Source organism: Gymnoscopelus microlampas, assembly GCF_963454915.1.
Source record: "Gymnoscopelus microlampas genome assembly, chromosome: 24".
NCBI classification, from domain to species: domain Eukaryota; kingdom Metazoa; phylum Chordata; class Actinopteri; order Myctophiformes; family Myctophidae; genus Gymnoscopelus; species Gymnoscopelus microlampas.
Window position 1 is genome coordinate 30,204,478 of NC_139961.1, and position 17,032 is coordinate 30,221,509.

A 17,032-nucleotide genomic window follows, 5' to 3' on the forward strand; every position below is an offset into this window, starting at 1 on the left:
CTACAGCAGATACACATTATTTATAAATATCAAAATATAGTTGATATTAAGATAAAGATACCGAAAGTCAGAGACAAAGATAGCGTGGGGAGAGGAAAACCATGGAAAACCAGTTGACCGTGGACTAAAAATCAGGATTGTCAGGCAACAAGAGATGGAAAAAAAGCAGTCACTTTTATTTAGCATGTTTTTTTCACAACACAATACTTTTTTTTAACCTTTTAATCAATTTGTATCCTTTAGAATGTAACTGTCGGCTCAAACAAACCTACAGACAAAGAACTGCTTCCCTTCCCGAGAACAGGTTTCAACCTTTCACCTTTTTCCTTCACTGGGCCCTAGAGTCCTTGTACATAGCCAGGTGAGCAGCATTTTCAGCAGTACAAAACAAGAGGTACAAAGTAAAGAAGAACAGTTGAGGCCAGACCTGGGCTTCAACAGAAATTGCAAGTAATTTGCAGCATTGGGTTTTTAGCCCTCAGTGTTCCAGGCAGACGGGAGTCAAGCAGACAACAGGGACAGCTCAGATTTTATCTCGGGAAGTTCCCGATTGTGGAAACGAATAATACACTGAAAATGTGAAATACTTCTGTTGTGATAGGCCAACCTTCCCAGGCATGTGCTGTGCTGTCCCATGTGGCAAACCTCCCCTTGTCTGGCACCAACAGTAGCAAAAAACAAAACGCTAGAAATTATTTAGAAATGGTCTACCACCCTGGTCTGAAACCAGGAACCAAAAAGGGACAAAAAAAACACAAGAGCAATGGAACACAGAGAGGAAGGCTCAGGGCAGTTGTGTACTGTTGCAGTGGCTCTCTCACACACACACACACACACACACAACCCCGAGCGCCTTTGTTTAGTGGCATACTGTGAGCTAACAGAGCGAGCATCTCAGACGGACAAAGACGAGTGCTTCAACTTTCCGGACGACATCCCTCTTTTCCTCTTGTCTCCTACTCCTACCCTGACGAGGCTGGGGTCAGAGTTGGCCATAATGTTTAGAGAGGAAACGTGGTAGGCACGATGCTCTCCCCTCTCATCCCTAAAATGTAAACCGCTGAGGCGCCCTTGAGCAAAGCACTAAAACCCCCCACCTCCCCGAAACTGCTCCAGTTGTGTGCATATAAGTGAGTGTATGTATGGGTGTGAACTGTGAAGTGAAACACTCACTACCTCCTTGTGGCTCAAGGGTTTTTCCACCTTGCAGAAGTCTGGAAGTTTGTTAGTCGTGTTCAAGTCCGATGAGAGCAGGCATGAGGTAGGAGACAACAGGAGTCGGGAGCGTGTCAAGTTACGTGACAGCGTTCAGACGCTTTGTGCAAGGACAGTGTGTAGGCGAGCGTCACTTGTGTCCTTATTTTTCGCTTAGTTTTTTAAAACAGTGATTACACCCCTATTTAACTGTCCAAATCTGTTAGGAAAAAAATAAATGACTAAATCATGAAAATAAAACAAAAATAAAAAGAAGGGGAACTGCCAGTGCTGATGGGCGTTTGGAGGTTGGGGGCTATTTTCACAGTTGGCATTCAAATCAAGGTACCCCAACAAAAAAGTGTAGGCGAAGAACAATGCCATCATCAAAGAATTGTTACACAGTCAAGATACAGAGGTCCATTGGATCGCTGGGGATGGGGGGTTTGTAAGTGACAATTGACAAACGCCAGGAAAAGTAAATTCCTTTTTATTTTCAATGTAGCCCACAATGCCTTGACTCTACAGGTGGAGGGTTACAACTAAACCGGGGGAGGGGGGGGGGGCATTATAATTCTACAAGGCTCTGCAGTGTGATGGTGTCTATTCATAGAAGACGACACGACGCGCCTGCACCGAGCAATTAGCAGGGAAGCGGATAGGGAAGGGATTAGCCAGGCAACTGGCTATATTAGTTGGCACGACAAGTGCACGCTGTGTCTCGGTACAAACTCTTTGGCTCTAAAAGCGCTACGTCACACTGCTGAGTCTATGTTTTGCCATCTGGAGTGGTCTAGAGGGCGTAAAAATCCTCCATTGGGAGGAGTGCGCCCGTGTGAATCTGTTTACCCCAACCACACCGAGATCTACACAATACTGTTTTCCTTTTTTTGTTTATTGATAACTGTCAACACAGGAAGACGCAAGAAAATTAAAAACAAACAATCATGGCAACCTGTGGCCGAAAAACAACCAAATAAACGATAACAAACATTCTGAAAAGGTCTAAGTGCACTTACACAGCTCTGACATGATTTCAGTCTAACCCGCGGTATTCCGAATGGTGGAAATAAAGATAAATGAAGATATGCCATTTCTTTTGTTTTTTGACAAAAATGACAATCACTTTCCAAATTTTGTAATTTGATGAAAAGTTGACAATGTAATAATAATAATAAAAAACATAATCCACAATCTTGACCAATGGTTGTGAGCTGAATGGCTCGGGGAGGGCCCTTATGTTACAGAGGAAAATCAAGTTGTTCCAAGACTACTCTAAAATGACTGTGAGAGCTGTCAAAATTGACAAGAAAAAACACCTTTCATTCCATCAGCAAATGTCAAGGTGTGTATTTATTTGATTATGCATTGTCCGGATTCATATGCATTGATAAGCTCGACCCTCCCATTCCCACTTATGTAAGAAGGTGTCACCCCAGTCACAGGCATGAAAAATAACCGATTTCAACCATAAAATAAATAATAAGGAAAAAGAATTCCTCTCTGTACATAGAAAAAAAGAAAAAGGGAATGGGAAGGGGCTGCAGCACATTCATGTACTGTGTGTAAGAGGAGGAGGGGGGGGTTTGATCGCATGATGTTTGCTACGCTCGCACCAAGAGGATGTGGCTTTTTACAATGCAGGATTGGCCAGAAGGACTACTGCTAGAACGCTCTATCACATGAACCATCATGGCCACATCATCTCGCATTTCATTGCATTTCCGTGGAGTTTTTTTTGTTTGTTTTCTATTTTTTTGTTATGTTCACTTTTTACTCAGATCCGTTTTTCATTTGTTTTGAATTGTTTTGTTTTTTTTACTTTTCCCCCATGACCTGTGTTTTTGTCAGCTTTTTAGATCGGTACAGATAAGGGGGGAGTTAGGGGCAAGGTGTGTGAGTGGGGATTTGGGTGGCGAGCCTCAGAGCATGCCAAACCCTTTGGCGTAGGTGACGGCTTTGAGCAGTCGCTCTCTCAGCTTTTCCTTGGTGTTGTACTCGGGCAACAGCAGCACGTTGAAACAGGTGTGAGACGTGGGTAGCCTGCCGCACGAGGGAGAAGATGTACCCCCAAGACAGAGGGAGAGAGAGAGATATATATATATATATATTACTACTTTTACATTAACAATGGAACCATGCAAATGTACAACTGTGGATGTCAATAGAACACTGGTTCCCAATCTCAAGCTCGAGACCCAAAAGAGAGAAATTTGATGTCTCCCCAGGACCCAAGCGAGTGAAAATAGCAGATCTACAAGCTCACAACGTGTCGCAATGTGAGCTTGTAGATCGCCTATTTTCACTACTTAACTTTTGTTTTCTAATTTATGGAATTTCAATCATTGAATTTGTTTTTAATTCAAGAAGAATTTTGCATGTTTTTGGGTCTTTTGTTTTTTAAATGTTTTGAAATATTAATAATTAAAACAAAATAAAGGGATATTTACTTGTGACCCATAACAATTGGTCTGTGACCCAAACATGGGTTCAAACTTAGAAGACAGTGAAATGTCACAGATTAATCTGGACAATTCTGCTTGGGGGGGGGGGGGGGGTTACCTGTCGGTGTCTGGGCCATTCTTTGCGATGATCATCTTGAGCTTGCCCAGACCGCCCACAGGCGCTCGGTCCGTGCCCGTGGTGAACTGTAGGAACAGTCGCTTCTGCTCCTCACCAAACGAGTGCAAAGTCTCCCAGAACTCTCTACCGGCACACATAAACAGGATTGAGGTTTGAGTGGGTGATGCTTTCATTCCAATGCTTTTGGTAATGGTTTTAAAAGAGAACGACTTTCAACCAGTGGCTGTTGCAAGTCATTCTGGGAAATGTAGTTAGCAACCTAATACTGTAAGCACACTTATTTTGGAGGACAATGGGTAGCTACACTAAAGAAGTACCAAAGAACATTTTGGTTAAGTGTTACATTTCAAAGATTTGTATATAATAAGAGTGACATTATAAACAACTGATACTGAAGCGACAGAGTGAAAAACTACATTACAAAGAGTTTCTTACTTGATGATTCGAGAATCTCTGTTGTAACCGCCGTCATATTCCGTTGTTTCTTCAAGTGCTAAGAAGTCTAGGTTCTGTGTGTGCACGGTGAGACAAGAAGGATGGAATTTAAAACAAAGATTGTGAAACTAAATAAAAAAACTAAGCAAAAAATTACAGGTATGGAAGGAGCCCCTCAGGAATCTTCAATTTTTCAAACATAAGTCAAGGAATTATTACGTGTGAAACGTACTGTAGAATCCCACTTCTCCAAACCCTGTTTAACTGAACTTACTGAACCAACTGACTTGAATGTTCCCCTCTTTGTTGTGATCTACTGTATATCCAACACGGGAAGCCAAAGTGTAGTGCTTGTTTTTAACATTTAATGTAGGCCTCGCATTTAATTGTATGTTTATGGATCATGTTTCATGTTGTTTTCATGTAGTATTCATTCATGTTTTAGATTTCATATATAATGCTCATTCATGTGTGTCAACCAAATATTCACTTTACAGAATGACCCAGTGGTCACAAGAAAGATTATGATAAAATGTGTTGATGGACAGAGGGTGAGTGATTACTAAGACCCTATTTGAAATGCTCAAAACAAATTTAAGGGTCACTCACCCTGCTCCCACAGATTAGGAGCTCAATCTCCTCGGGTCTGAACAAGTATTTGAGTGGCGACTCATTGGTCACCATGTGAAAGCCTCTCCTGAAGGCTTTGAACTGCTTCTCCACGCTCTTGTTCAGCATGTACTCCGCATACTGGGTCACAAACTCCTGCAGTTGAAGAAGAGGAACAGCAATTCTGTTACAGGCAAGTTTCTGTTCTTGAAGAGGCATTGCACTTTTTCGTGCTTCTATTTTTTTAGCGGTGCCAACCGCTCTATACGTGGCTTTGACTCGTGTCTGTGTGTGTGTCTGTGTGTCTGTCTGTGTGTCCGTGTGTCCGTGTGTCCGTGTGTATGAGCCTGGGATGAGCACGTCAAAGAAGCAACACATACAAACACACGCACACACACACACACACACACACACACACACACACGGACTTGGAGATTGCCTATGCCATCTCTCCTCTCATTTGCCACACGTGCCACCGGTTATCAAAGAGGGGTCCAGGGACCCCCAGAGACTGTCTGTGTGTCTGTCTGTGTGTCCGTGTGTCCGTGTGTATGAGCCTGGGATGAGCACGGCAAAGAAGCAACACATACAAACACACGCACACACACACACACACACACACACACACACGGACTTGGAGATTGCCTATGCCATCTCTCCTCTCATTTGCCACACGTGCCACCGGTTATCAAAGAGGGGTCCAGGGACCCCCAGAGACGTCCGCCCGTATGAGCACGGGATTTTAAACAGCTATAACTCCAGTTTGCAGCATGCCACCAAGTCCAAATTTGGTATGTGGACTTAGACCACCAATACGGGCCGAGCATGAATTGCTCAGGCCCCGCCCCCTCTGTCTTCCCATTGGCTGGCCTTTAAACAGCCATAACTCAAGTTCGCAGCATGCTACGGAGTACACATTTTGGACATGGACTAAAACCACCAATAGGGACAAACTGTCATTACTTAAGCCCCGCCCCCTCTGTCTGCCCTTTGGCTGGGCTTTAAACAGCCATTATTCCAGTTTGCAGCATGCTACCAAGTACAAATTTGGTAAGTGGACTCAGACCACCAATAGGGACGAACTGAAATGAGTTAAGCCCCACCCCAAAGGCACCGCTTCCTTCACACAGGGTGTGATTTTTTTAAGTACTTACTGGAATATGTAATAGACACTGTTGCGGTCGCTATAGTGTCTGTCAATGCTGTCAATTTCAATGCAGAATAGCCCATTACTCTAGGACATCTCTACTAAAACCATGTCCTGCCTCTTTCCTCGTATCATTTATTCAATCATTTGACAAAAAAAATAACTCTTTAAAGTACAAAGACCAAGATTCAGGAATTGTCAAGGCTTGGCAAAACTGCTGCATGCATTGTGTTTGAGAATTTGTTATTGTAAATTGCTACTAACTAAATGAGGAGTTTGAGCTTTCCTGTGTTTATTATTATTATAAAATATTTCTTGAAATCTTTAGAAATATGATGTCAAGACAACACATCAAACCACAGTTTATGGCAAAGGAGACAGATGTAAAGTAAATTAAATAAATAATATGCAACTGAGAATAAAATACAATGGGTGGGTGGGTGGGGTTCCAGGAAGACCTACTTCTGCTTTTTAGATACAAATTAATGTTCAAAGTAAGAGAGAAATACATTATTATAAAACATGGCCTGTGTTCTAAAAGGCTGTCTCCAATTAAGGACTGATTCTATAATGTCATTAAAGGCCAGAGCTACCATTTTTGCTTTTATATGCAGATACTCAAGTCTCTATATTACTCAAAAGTCAAATTCAGACAGATACTTTGAGAGCTGTAAGTGAACACAACTATAATGTTAATAAACTAGAGGTGCGGGTCGCTACGCGACCCTTCCGTGTAGTCGCTGGCGCGAGGCTCTCGTGTAGTAGGCTGTAGACGTTTTCGACACGCAAACCAAAAGCGAGAGCAACAGCAGTGTTTGTTTGGAGAAGCAAACAAGCACTGCTGTGTTTGTTTGCGAAAGCAAACTGAGAGACGGACACATTTCACCCGTTCATCTATCTATCTATTCACACAGGCTCTTGCAGGACCAGAATGTGCGGCACAGATTGATGAAGCAGCCCGCTGAGCCCAGCGAGACGGCATTCGCTGCATTCAACCCTCCCAAAGAGTCAGACAGACAGTATTTGGATGGGGGGCGGGGTTGCCATGTCCAGGAGTTGTAAGCGTGAAGTGGCGTGTAATTGCTTAGGGAAAGTGCGTCCACGCATACGCAGTGCGCAGGGCGGTGTTTTTGCATAAAGCTGGTTGCTCGCTTTATGCAAAAAAAGCGAGCAACCAGCTCGCGCGCAATCTGGCAACACTGATGCAACTTACAGACGTACAAACATTCTGGCGCATGACTGTAGATTCCAATTGTAAGGTAGATTACCATTTTATTCTCCCTGTAAAGAACTCTGTAAAATCCACTCAAGGTATTTTTGTTAATGGCTGCTCTATTGACTCCAGTGCAATGAAAATAAATCGGCGCCAAATCATCTAGAATGGTAGAAGTATTACCAAACACATTAATGCAATAAAAAAGTGGACTTGTGTGTGTGTGTGTGTGCGCGCGCCACTACTTGCCTTCCTGTTTTCGTTTGTGACAGGGATCTTGTCCCCATTTTCCCTTAAGTCGTACATGAGGGGGTTCCCAAACAGGTCCGTCTGGGAGATCTGAAAGGTGATCATCATGTCGTCCTCCACACTGCCCTCATACTCCAACAGGTCCTTCAGGCTCTGGTACAGAACCTGGAGCAAGATACACAACCAGACTGTTAGGGTGTCTACTAATATATACAGTGTTGCATTGCTCATTGCATGCGGTTCCACGGCGTACGCCAAAGATCTTTTCAGGAGCACGTGCACGGCTGCACGCCCATGCATCGATCAAAAACAACCCTAAAGTTCACACCTCTAAACAAAGTTTACAAAAGCTTATTGTGTCATCACTTCCAATTTCACTTGTTTAATCTGTATCCTGTCTGAATTCTCTATCCTGATTGCATAAAATTGGTATCCTGACCTGAAAATGTATTTTCTGTTTAATAAAGAGCTGAAGAGACGGAGAAAAAAAAAGGAAAAAAAAGTTTACAAAAGCTGCCGACTGCCGAGTGTCACCAGCGTGAATTAACATAGAAATGAGCCTGGATGCATATCAATGGTCCATTGTGTGACCTGCTAAACGCGTGACGTCATTAAAATAGCGTACCACCAAAGATAAAATCACCACTGAATATATATATATGTCGTCGCTGTCGGGTGGAATCCATGTATGTACATGGATGTACAATCCATGTATGTACAAACCGAGGGGGGGTCCAATGGATCCAAAGTCATTATTTAGTCACAAGCTCTTGTTTACACTTTTCATTAGTTAAGTATTTATTTTGGAAAGTACTTTCACTTTCCAAAAAGTTCAAATAGCCTAATACAAACTCACAACATGTTGTGTGACGCATTGTTAGCTTGTATATAGGCTATTTTCACTACTTTTTCACGACAGTATTGTACGACCAAGACCACTCAGGTCTGGGACAGGTTTGCTTTCTGAACACAGAAACAGAAATAAACGTGGACAGGCAGTGGTACATTTCTATTTACCGTATCGGGAAAATAATTCCGTTACAGCTCAGTTCTTTTAAATGAAAGCTAAATACCTTTCTGCTTGCTGCTCCCTTTTACTGAGACTTTTAAAATCATTTTCTTTGATTTCTTTCATTTGTTTCTGTAATTTTTCCATTTGAACTTTTTTTGTATTATTCAAAGTAACTTTTATAGTGTTTCACTCTCTTAATACTGTGTCTTAATGTTTCTTAATGTTTTAAGTAAAGCACTGCTGTGGTGTCACAATACACTTGTCATGACATAATCCACGTTGTTTGCATTTGTTTATGTGCTAAATGTTTCATTTTGAGAAAGATGATCGACAATATTTGCACTTGCACCATGCCATGGTAACTACACTGTTTACAACCCAGGGTTCATCTAAAGTTCAACATAGGTTTAAAGAGTAAATAAAGTAGCATATGCAGGGGTGCACATAACTGGTGCGCAGGTGCGCATGCGCACCCAAAATAAAAAATGCGCACCACATCAGGTGACGCGAGGCGCTTTTGCGCACCAACAGCTGGGACAGGAATTTCCAAGCTTTTATTTTTTAGCAAAACTAAAAAATAAAAGCCTGGAGATCGAGGCTAGGAATTTACTTCCTGAAGCAACACTCACACAATCACTCTAAAGCACCCGTCGGCCCCATGTACAGCCATTAGGCACAGGGGTAGAGATATGACTCGCGTCGCCTCGCATCGCCTCGCATTGCCTCGCTGCCTGCACGCAGCCAGCAGCGGCTGTTAGAGGCACTCGTCACCGATGATGAACGCACCGTAATGGTGCAAAATATGCCGTGAACGTCCCAATCTGGCGGATAAAATCAGCGCAGCAGCACAGGGCACCAACCTTGGGGGCTTTATCTAACAGCGTGAGAAAAAAAAACGGCGAAAATCGGCGGAATTTAGAAGCAGAGCGTCCTTTTTTTTCTCCCCCCCCCCCCGTTGACAAAACTGTCCGGTGGGCACCGTGCTGAACCCCCCCCCCCCCGTTGACAAAACTGTCCGGGCTGAACCCCCCCCCCCCCCGTTGACAAAACGGGACGGGCGCCATGCGCACCAAGTCACATGTCCAGGTGCTCTTCTGCGTACCAGACCTAAAAAGTTATGTGCACCCCTGAGCATATGTATGTATGCATGCGCATGAGTGCTTGCATGCCCCCCCCACAAGCAAAGTTTGCACTGTTGTCTGGACAACCAGGGAATTATCACACTCCCAGTGTCTGCTTTGTAGTAACAAGAGTGAGAATAAATCACATTGGCAGCAGGCTACCGATGTATCTATTTTGGCAATTTTGTTAAATCTATAGAATTAATTCATGAAACCTGTGCATTTGTCTGTCCCGGGCGTCATCCAACTGAGTGACCTAAAACTTGGGGTGTGTCCTAAATGACCCAGGGGTGTGCATTACCCAGAGCAGCGATTCAGTCGAACCAAAAAAACATGAATGTCTGCATGCGTCTGTCCCCGGTTCCAGAGTAGGCAGGTGTGCTTTATGAAAATTTGAGTTTTTTTTAATTTATCCCCAGCTCTGGTGAGGAGAGGAGCGGAGGACAAGAGATGAGGGGAAAAACGATGGGGAGAATAGTGGAGAAAAAGAATAATGATCAAAGAGGCGCGCTTCCTTACTGGGTTGGAGTCAGCCAGATCCCTGAAGGTGCCCCTCTTGCCCATGAGTTTCCTGTAGACCACCATGGGGAAGTGGACGTCCAGAATGCAGTTGTTGTAGATGGCCAGGCCCAGCACGATGCCAATCAGTGTGTACTGGCCGTCGTTCTCGAACGATGACGCGTTGAACCAGAACAGCTTGAGGCGCTCGTCGTACGTGAACATTCCTTCATTTGGGACAAATGCAAAAAAGGAAAATGTGCCTTTTTATTTCATAGCTGCATACCAAGCCTGTGCAGAATTAAAGTGCAACTAAAGTGCATGTTAAAGCCTGCAGCATACTTCCAAAAAAGTCTTTTTGGGGCTTCAGCAGGTCAATAAGAACAAAATGTCATCATTGCGGAGCAAAAAACAAACAGTGTCTTGTCGAGGTTCGTCTACACAGTTCTTGTACCTCCAAGATTTTCTAACAAGTCGAACATCACCGCAGAGACACCGATGTGAACATCATGTGTTAATGTTTACTTCCACAATCTGCCAGCAAAGTACCAAGGACGGTTCTGAAGAAAGGTTGTCTGAGGAGTTTAGGAGGTACACACCTCTATAATGCCTCTCTGGGGGACAACAAACAGCAAGTGATGGAAATTACTTAATAAGGAGGGACAGCACACACGTTGTCCTGTGAGTTGTTGTGTCAGTCATCAGAAATGTCCAAATCTCAGACATATTATGTCAAAGCACATCAGAGGTTGATGAACAAAGAGCGGAGATCCGAGGTAAAATCACCATTCCAGCAATGTACATAGTGGGCAGGGTTTTTTAAAGATTGTTTTGGGGCGTTTTTATGCCTTCATTTAGAGAGGGATAGGGAAAGTAGGCTGACAGGAAATGGGGAGAGAGATGGGGGGGGGGGTGACAAGCAGCAAAGTTCGTCGGGAACGGGAGTCGAACCCGCGACACGTCAGGCTGGCATTGACTGCCACGCTACGGCCCAGACCAGATCTTTGATAATTTTGACAAGCCAAAATACGTTTGACTTTGTTTGGAGTCCGCTGCCAGCTGCCTAGTGTTGCACTGGCCTCTACATGTTGAAGCTGTTAACTAGGTTGCACTACTGGCCACAATCGCGATGTAACAGTACCTTTTTTCCCTCAGGTGTCAATGGTTACACAAGTACAATTACATCATGCTTAGGGTGTGGTCTACAGTTGAACATAGTTTAAAGTTTCAACCTACAGAGGCCAATGCAATGGTAGTTTCCAGCTCCATATGGCTGAAGGGTAAAGTTAACATTTCAAGCTAGCTGCTAACATTTTTAACATTGTTTGCATTTTTGGTTGCCTACCGATGTCTGGGTTGAAGATTTCCTCCACCACGAGCTGAAAGAACTCTTTGGAGACTCCTCCTTCGTCAACGCCTTGCTCTCCTTCAAACTCCACATACAGCTGCTTCTTCAAGTCTGCAGGATTCTCCATTGCTATCATCTCCAGCTGCATGGATCAAAGCCCATGTAGTACAAGGCATCAACACAGTCAGCGCTATGCATGCATTTAGCTTCAAGTAATATTATGAGATGGCATATGAGGGATTGGCACTTGTCCAAACAAGGAACTGTTTACACCTCATTTAAAGGAGATCTATATACAGTAGGCTTGGCCACTGCTACTGGACTGCTGCCATTTCATCACTTATGTAGCAATTTACAACCTTGCTCTTGAAATTATCCATTTTGATTGTTGAACGCATTTTGACACTGTATATCATTATATATTGTTGATCTGCAAATTTTGCGTTGTCTTGTCTCTCCCTTGAAAAGAAAGAAAAAGTAGTTGCAACAATCTTGAATGGGTAACACACAGGTTTATATTTCCACCACTGAGTACAATTTAAAAAACAAAAACAGTTTGTTTCTCGCAATGCTGCCTTTATATCACAGTTGTTGTTTGTGTTGTCTGAGATATAAGTTATAATTGTCATAAATTAATTAAAAAACCCTTAGAATAAGAATTGTGAACTATAAAGTTGGATTGCAAGAGGAAAAAAACTCAAACATCAGGCCTTCTTATTTTCAGTGGTGGTAATGGGCTTCCATGGGTTTAAAGAAAAAAACAATTGAAGGGTCACACACACATACCCTGACCAGTGCGTCGTCAATGATGTGGTCCCTGCGTACTTTGAGCCTCAGGTAGGGGTTGAGCTGCTGGCCCTGCACCAGGCTGTAGAGCACGGTGATGCGGCGCTCGCTGTACATGCGGATGCGGTTGTCATAGTAAAGTCCCAGGTTCTTGGTGACTGCGTTGAGGACGAAGGGGCAAGTCATGAAGGAGAACTTGTTCTCAGTCTCCACCTTGAAGAAGGTGTAGTCCTTGTCCATCTCCAGCACCTCATTGAGGGGCTCATTGACAAACTCCTCAAAGGCCACGAGCGGACGCCGGCAGTCGTTGGTGCGCACGCCCAGCTCCGTCTCCAGCGGGTCAACTCGGGGCCCCTTCTTGTTACGACGCTCCTCCCCCAGCAGCTCCTGCAGCGTCAGCTCACTGGACTCCGGGACGGGCTCCTCGTCCACCTCATCGTTGTGGCCGGTGTCCAGCTCGCCACCCAGAGCGTTTGCATAGTAGACCACCTTCAAGCACTTGGTGGCCGCCACCACGGCGTCGTCGTCGTTCACCAGGTTGCGGCTGCTGAACTCGTTGCTGATCACCTTGTAGGTGATGAGCTGCTGGAAGGTTTCCATCATGCGGCGGATGCGCGCCGCGCCATGGCACGACCACAGGCGGGCCAGCTTGGCGAGCGCGGCCAGCGGCAGCTTGCTCATGGCCTTGCAAAACTGCGGCAGGGCGATCTCCAGGTACTCGGGGCTGTGCAGGTTGCTGTTCTCCATCACGATGACAAACAGGTTCAGGTAGTTGGGGTCGCGCGAGTACACGTTGTGGTACGTCAGGTCGCACTCCACGTTGGGCGACAGGTACACCAGCGCGTTGAGGAAAGCCGCCTCCACCTTCTCGTTTGACAGCAGGCGCTCGTAGACCCTCCGTACCGCTTCGATGTCTACCGTCACCTCGTCGGGCCCCAGCTTCTGGGCGTCATCACCCGCAGAGCTCTCGCCGAGCCTCGAAGAGGCAGAGGACGACGAGGACGAGGAGGCGGGGGAGTCCTCCTCCATGGCCGTGGCAGAGCAGGCGGCTGCCTCCTTCTCATCCTCATCTTTGTCCTCGTCCTTTCCCTGCAAGGACTTCAGCTCCTCCTTGGTGTGGGGCTTGGACCTGCGGAAGCTCTGTACCAGGCCCTCTGCACTGGAGTACACCCGGCCTATGACCCGGATCAGAGGGGAGTAGTCCTCCTTCTCAGTGCACAAGTCCAAGATCTCATACACCTTCTCCTCTGTCAGGAAGTTCACATCTGAGCAGAACATTGGATGGTATTTGGTTAAAAACGTTTGAAGAAAGAAAACAACACTTAATCATTCATTATCCATTATGGTTTTAAAATCATCGCTAAAGAATGCCCAAAAACTGTTCTGAAGTTATGGGATGTTTCATGAATATCTGTGATTGTGCACCTCTGCCAAAGACGGACTAGAAAATTAATAATCTAACCTAATCTGTGATGTCATTAAGAATCATGTGTCCAAGCCTTTCTTTGATAGCTACAGTGGAGACAGACAGGAAATGGCAGGAGAGAGAGATGGGGAAGATCTCCTAGTGCAGCCGGATCGGCTGCAATAGGACAGTCTGAGCCTTACTTGTATGCACTCACCAGGCGAGCCACCTGGTAGCAAGAATCATACCTTTTTGTCCATTTTATGGACCGTACTACCAATTTAGTCATAAACACTTATTAATCTTCAGAATTAATGCTCACCTTTAAAGTCATCCCTTACAGAATGCACATCCTTGTGGTTCATTTTCTGGCTGTTGCTGCACGCCGAGTTGTTGTGGGCGCTGCTCTCTAGATAGGCGGAGGTGGTGCCCTTCTTGGACGGGTGGGGGTCACAGAGCTTGGCGTTGATCTTGTATAGGTCCAGGGCCTTGACTGCCGCAGCGTTGTTGTCCATGCGGTGGAAGCCCGTTGACGAGGCACACCAGGAGTTGGAACATGAGCCATTTCCGCAGCCCTCGGTTAACTGGTGGTAATAGCGCTCTATCAGATGCTTGGCGGCTGCACGCTTCCTGCGTTATCAGGGGTGTGAGGTCAAAACATCAGGGGTTATGATCAGATCAAACACAGTCAGTCCCACTCCCAAAAGCACTTGAGTGGCTAACAACTGTGTTAGCTTATTTGTTACATTGAAGTTAAGGACTACTCTTAATACAGTGTAATTTGTATTAGAAAGACCATGTTCTCATGCTCTCAAACATAAGAAATAAATCATGGTCATAACATCCAGTCATTATGCTGGGAATACACTGACAATCGAAAAGGTAGAAATGGATAAAGGTAAATGTACAGTAGAAACAGACTGGGAGAATATGTAATTGTTGGGGTTAAAGAGAGGACTACAGAACTAGTCTGTCTTCTGTGGTGTGTTGTGGGGTTTACTGGGTGAGAAGTTAATTATTATTATAGCATTAGTTAATTCACATGCACATCTGTACACTAGCATGAGATCAGTTTGACAATAAGGTCTCAAATGTAACTTACATTCGGCTTGCTTCTGGGTTTTCTACTTCAGGCTCCTCGTATTCTCTAATTGAACAACAACAAAATGATTGCAATGGTCAAGCTTGTGCTGAGTTGCTGGCATCATGACATTCAGGACAAAGATATGTATTAAACGCAGGTTGGCTGGTTGATGTCTCATCTAATCAGACAGTTGAATAATACATGTATAGTAGCATCCAACAGTTCTGTCCTGATCAGGACCAGCCTAAAGATGACAGTGCACCATGCTAACTGTGCTCAGTGTTGCCAGGTTTTGTGAAAGAAATAAGCAACCAGGGCTATGAAAACAAGCCCTAAAGAAGCGAGCCCTTTCGCCCTTTAAACATATTACATTGCCTATTTGAAAATAGCCGAATATTTTAGAAACATTTTAACAACACAAATCTTGTACGGGGGGTCCCTGGCATAACATATTTTCAAATGGGGGTCCGCAGACAAATACATATTTATTTGGGGGTCTTTGACTTGAAAATATTTGAAAACCACTGTTTGTATGTGTATTTAAACAACATTAGAAAACAAGCCCAAATAACCAACTTACACTTAGAAACAAGCCCAAAACGCAAACACCAATATTTACAAGCAACTTTACAGAAAAACAAGCCCAATGTCGCTTATAATAAGCGGACCTGGCAACCCTGACTGTGCTGATAATGGCAACTAACCGATATATTATAACTCTATGGAACTAGCGTCTGGTTTCATGCAGACCAAACGTTAAAGACAGTTGCCCGACCCCCAAAGCCTAGCAGGGGATTTGGGCAGGAAACAAGGCTCTGGACTGGTTCCTCCTCAACAGTCAGACCGTTGGTCTTATTGGAGCTTCATAGAGCAGCATAGTCGGTCGGCTAGCAGTAGCTGGCTAATAGGATGAAAGTACCAAGGATTCAACAGTGATGTCACAACGAAGCGCCCGTCAAGCGGAAGTACTTTGCTAACCACAAACAACTTTTGTTTTTCAAAAACTTTACCTAACTTCACCCACTCCGATCTCTAATCTTAGTAAATACATTTTAAAAACGAAACGCTGTTACATTTGTATGACTCTGTTTCCCCCGAATCCTCCAGTTAATTTTGTATTAACTATTCTTGTTTTTACTTTTTGTTTTATTTCTACACTGTATTGTTCGTACCTTTCATGTTCAAGTATGTGCTGGCTGATTCCCTGAATTATTTGTACTATAAGATTGTCAATAAATAAATAAAAAGTACTTTTATAACAGCCAGGACACTTCTTGTTGTATCCTCAAAAAACAGACCAGCTTACTGTATTTGGTAAAGCCATTCAAATCATGCAATTATGTGATGAATATTGTATGCTTTATGCCCTCGAGTTAATTTGTAATAGTATCATTCTTATACCAAATACATAGCATAATAAAGATTATTTTTTTAATAAGTGTGTGGGGGGGGGGGTTGAAATATTTTGCCTATAATGACATGCCGGGGTTTATAAGTGATTAACAAAAAATACATAAAAACACCAACACTGTGCCGTCACTGCCCCATCCTTGCTCGCTTAGCAGCCTGCGAGCATTAAAGACTTTCACTGAGGTTAGCTATTAGCATCCTAAGCTAACACGGTGAAATACTACCTTTAAAAGAAACATCATTCACCTTAACAAAAAAAAACTCGCAATGTTGTTCAAGACGCACGTTGCTTACACCACCATTACCACCTCATAAACAAACACCGCGCTTACTTAGCCGCTGGACTCAAATAAGACTATTAGCATTATTAGCTAGATACAGGCTAAAAGGATTCAATCCCCGGTCCTCTCCGTGCTCCGCTGCCCACCTGTCGTGTCCTCGTGCCGGGGTGGTCTCGGCCTGTGGTGGCGCTGCACACTCACAGTCCTCCTTCTCGTCGGGATTCATACGAGACTTTATATCCCTCTCAGTTGTCTTTGTTATTCTGTCTTGTGTACTTATGAACGCAGGACTCCCTCCACAGGCCCGGTGCAAACCGCAGGCTTTGTTCTGATCCAAGACTCTGCAACGTTCGATATTAAACTTCATTCAAGGCCTTTTTGCTACATGCTCTTTCCTCTTTCTGCTGTTTACAGCCATCTTGACTTCAGTAACTGACATCCCACAATGCACCACTGCTGCTGTCCACTGCTAAGTAAATGTTTTGTTCAAGGCAAAGCTGCAGGGCTCTGGTTCACTTCTAGAAACACATTGATGGGATCTGCCATACTCCAAGAAATCTGGGCTCCAGCATGCATGCATGCAAGCAAGCAAACCAGACTAACCACACTGGAATTGAACATTTGTATTTACATTGTGAACAAAGGTTGAAAACAAAC

General features: G+C 44.2%; 1 protein-coding gene across 2 annotated transcripts; it reads right to left on the reverse strand.

Moving 5' to 3' along the window:
- Positions 1-153: 153 nt before the first annotated feature.
- On the reverse strand, positions 154-16,811 carry LOC311040723 (ubiquitin-protein ligase E3A). Of its 2 annotated transcripts, none has more exons than XM_084051070.1 (11): positions 16,522-16,811; positions 14,703-14,747; positions 13,923-14,230; positions 12,196-13,460; positions 11,407-11,551; positions 10,083-10,288; positions 7,431-7,595; positions 4,822-4,977; positions 4,213-4,286; positions 3,757-3,900; positions 154-3,237 (listed from the first exon to the last, which is right to left on the reverse strand). In XM_084051070.1, the coding sequence occupies exons 1-11, from the start codon at positions 16,740-16,742 to the stop codon at positions 3,117-3,119; spliced, it is 2,850 nt and encodes a 949-aa protein (XP_083907196.1). In that variant the 5' UTR covers positions 16,743-16,811; the 3' UTR covers positions 154-3,116. The 2 variants fall into 2 exon arrangements, with proteins under 2 accessions (XP_083907196.1, XP_083907197.1); XM_084051071.1 differs by having other exon boundaries at positions 16,427-16,524.
- Positions 16,812-17,032: the final 221 nt, after the last annotated feature.

Bases quoted from the DNA above. Each gene is read 5' to 3' on its own strand.
- LOC311040723 (XM_084051070.1), bottom strand. From the start codon at position 16,742: ATGAAGTTTAATATCGAACGTTGCAGAGTCTTGGATCAGAACAAAGCC. The intron at 13,461-13,922 runs GTGAGCATTAAT...TGTTCTGCTCAG, and splicing joins TGTAAGGGATGACTTTAAAG to ATGTGAACTTCCTGACAGAG. The intron at 4,978-7,430 runs GCAAGTAGTGGC...CTTCAACTGCAG, and splicing joins TCACAAACGAAAACAGGAAG to GAGTTTGTGACCCAGTATGC.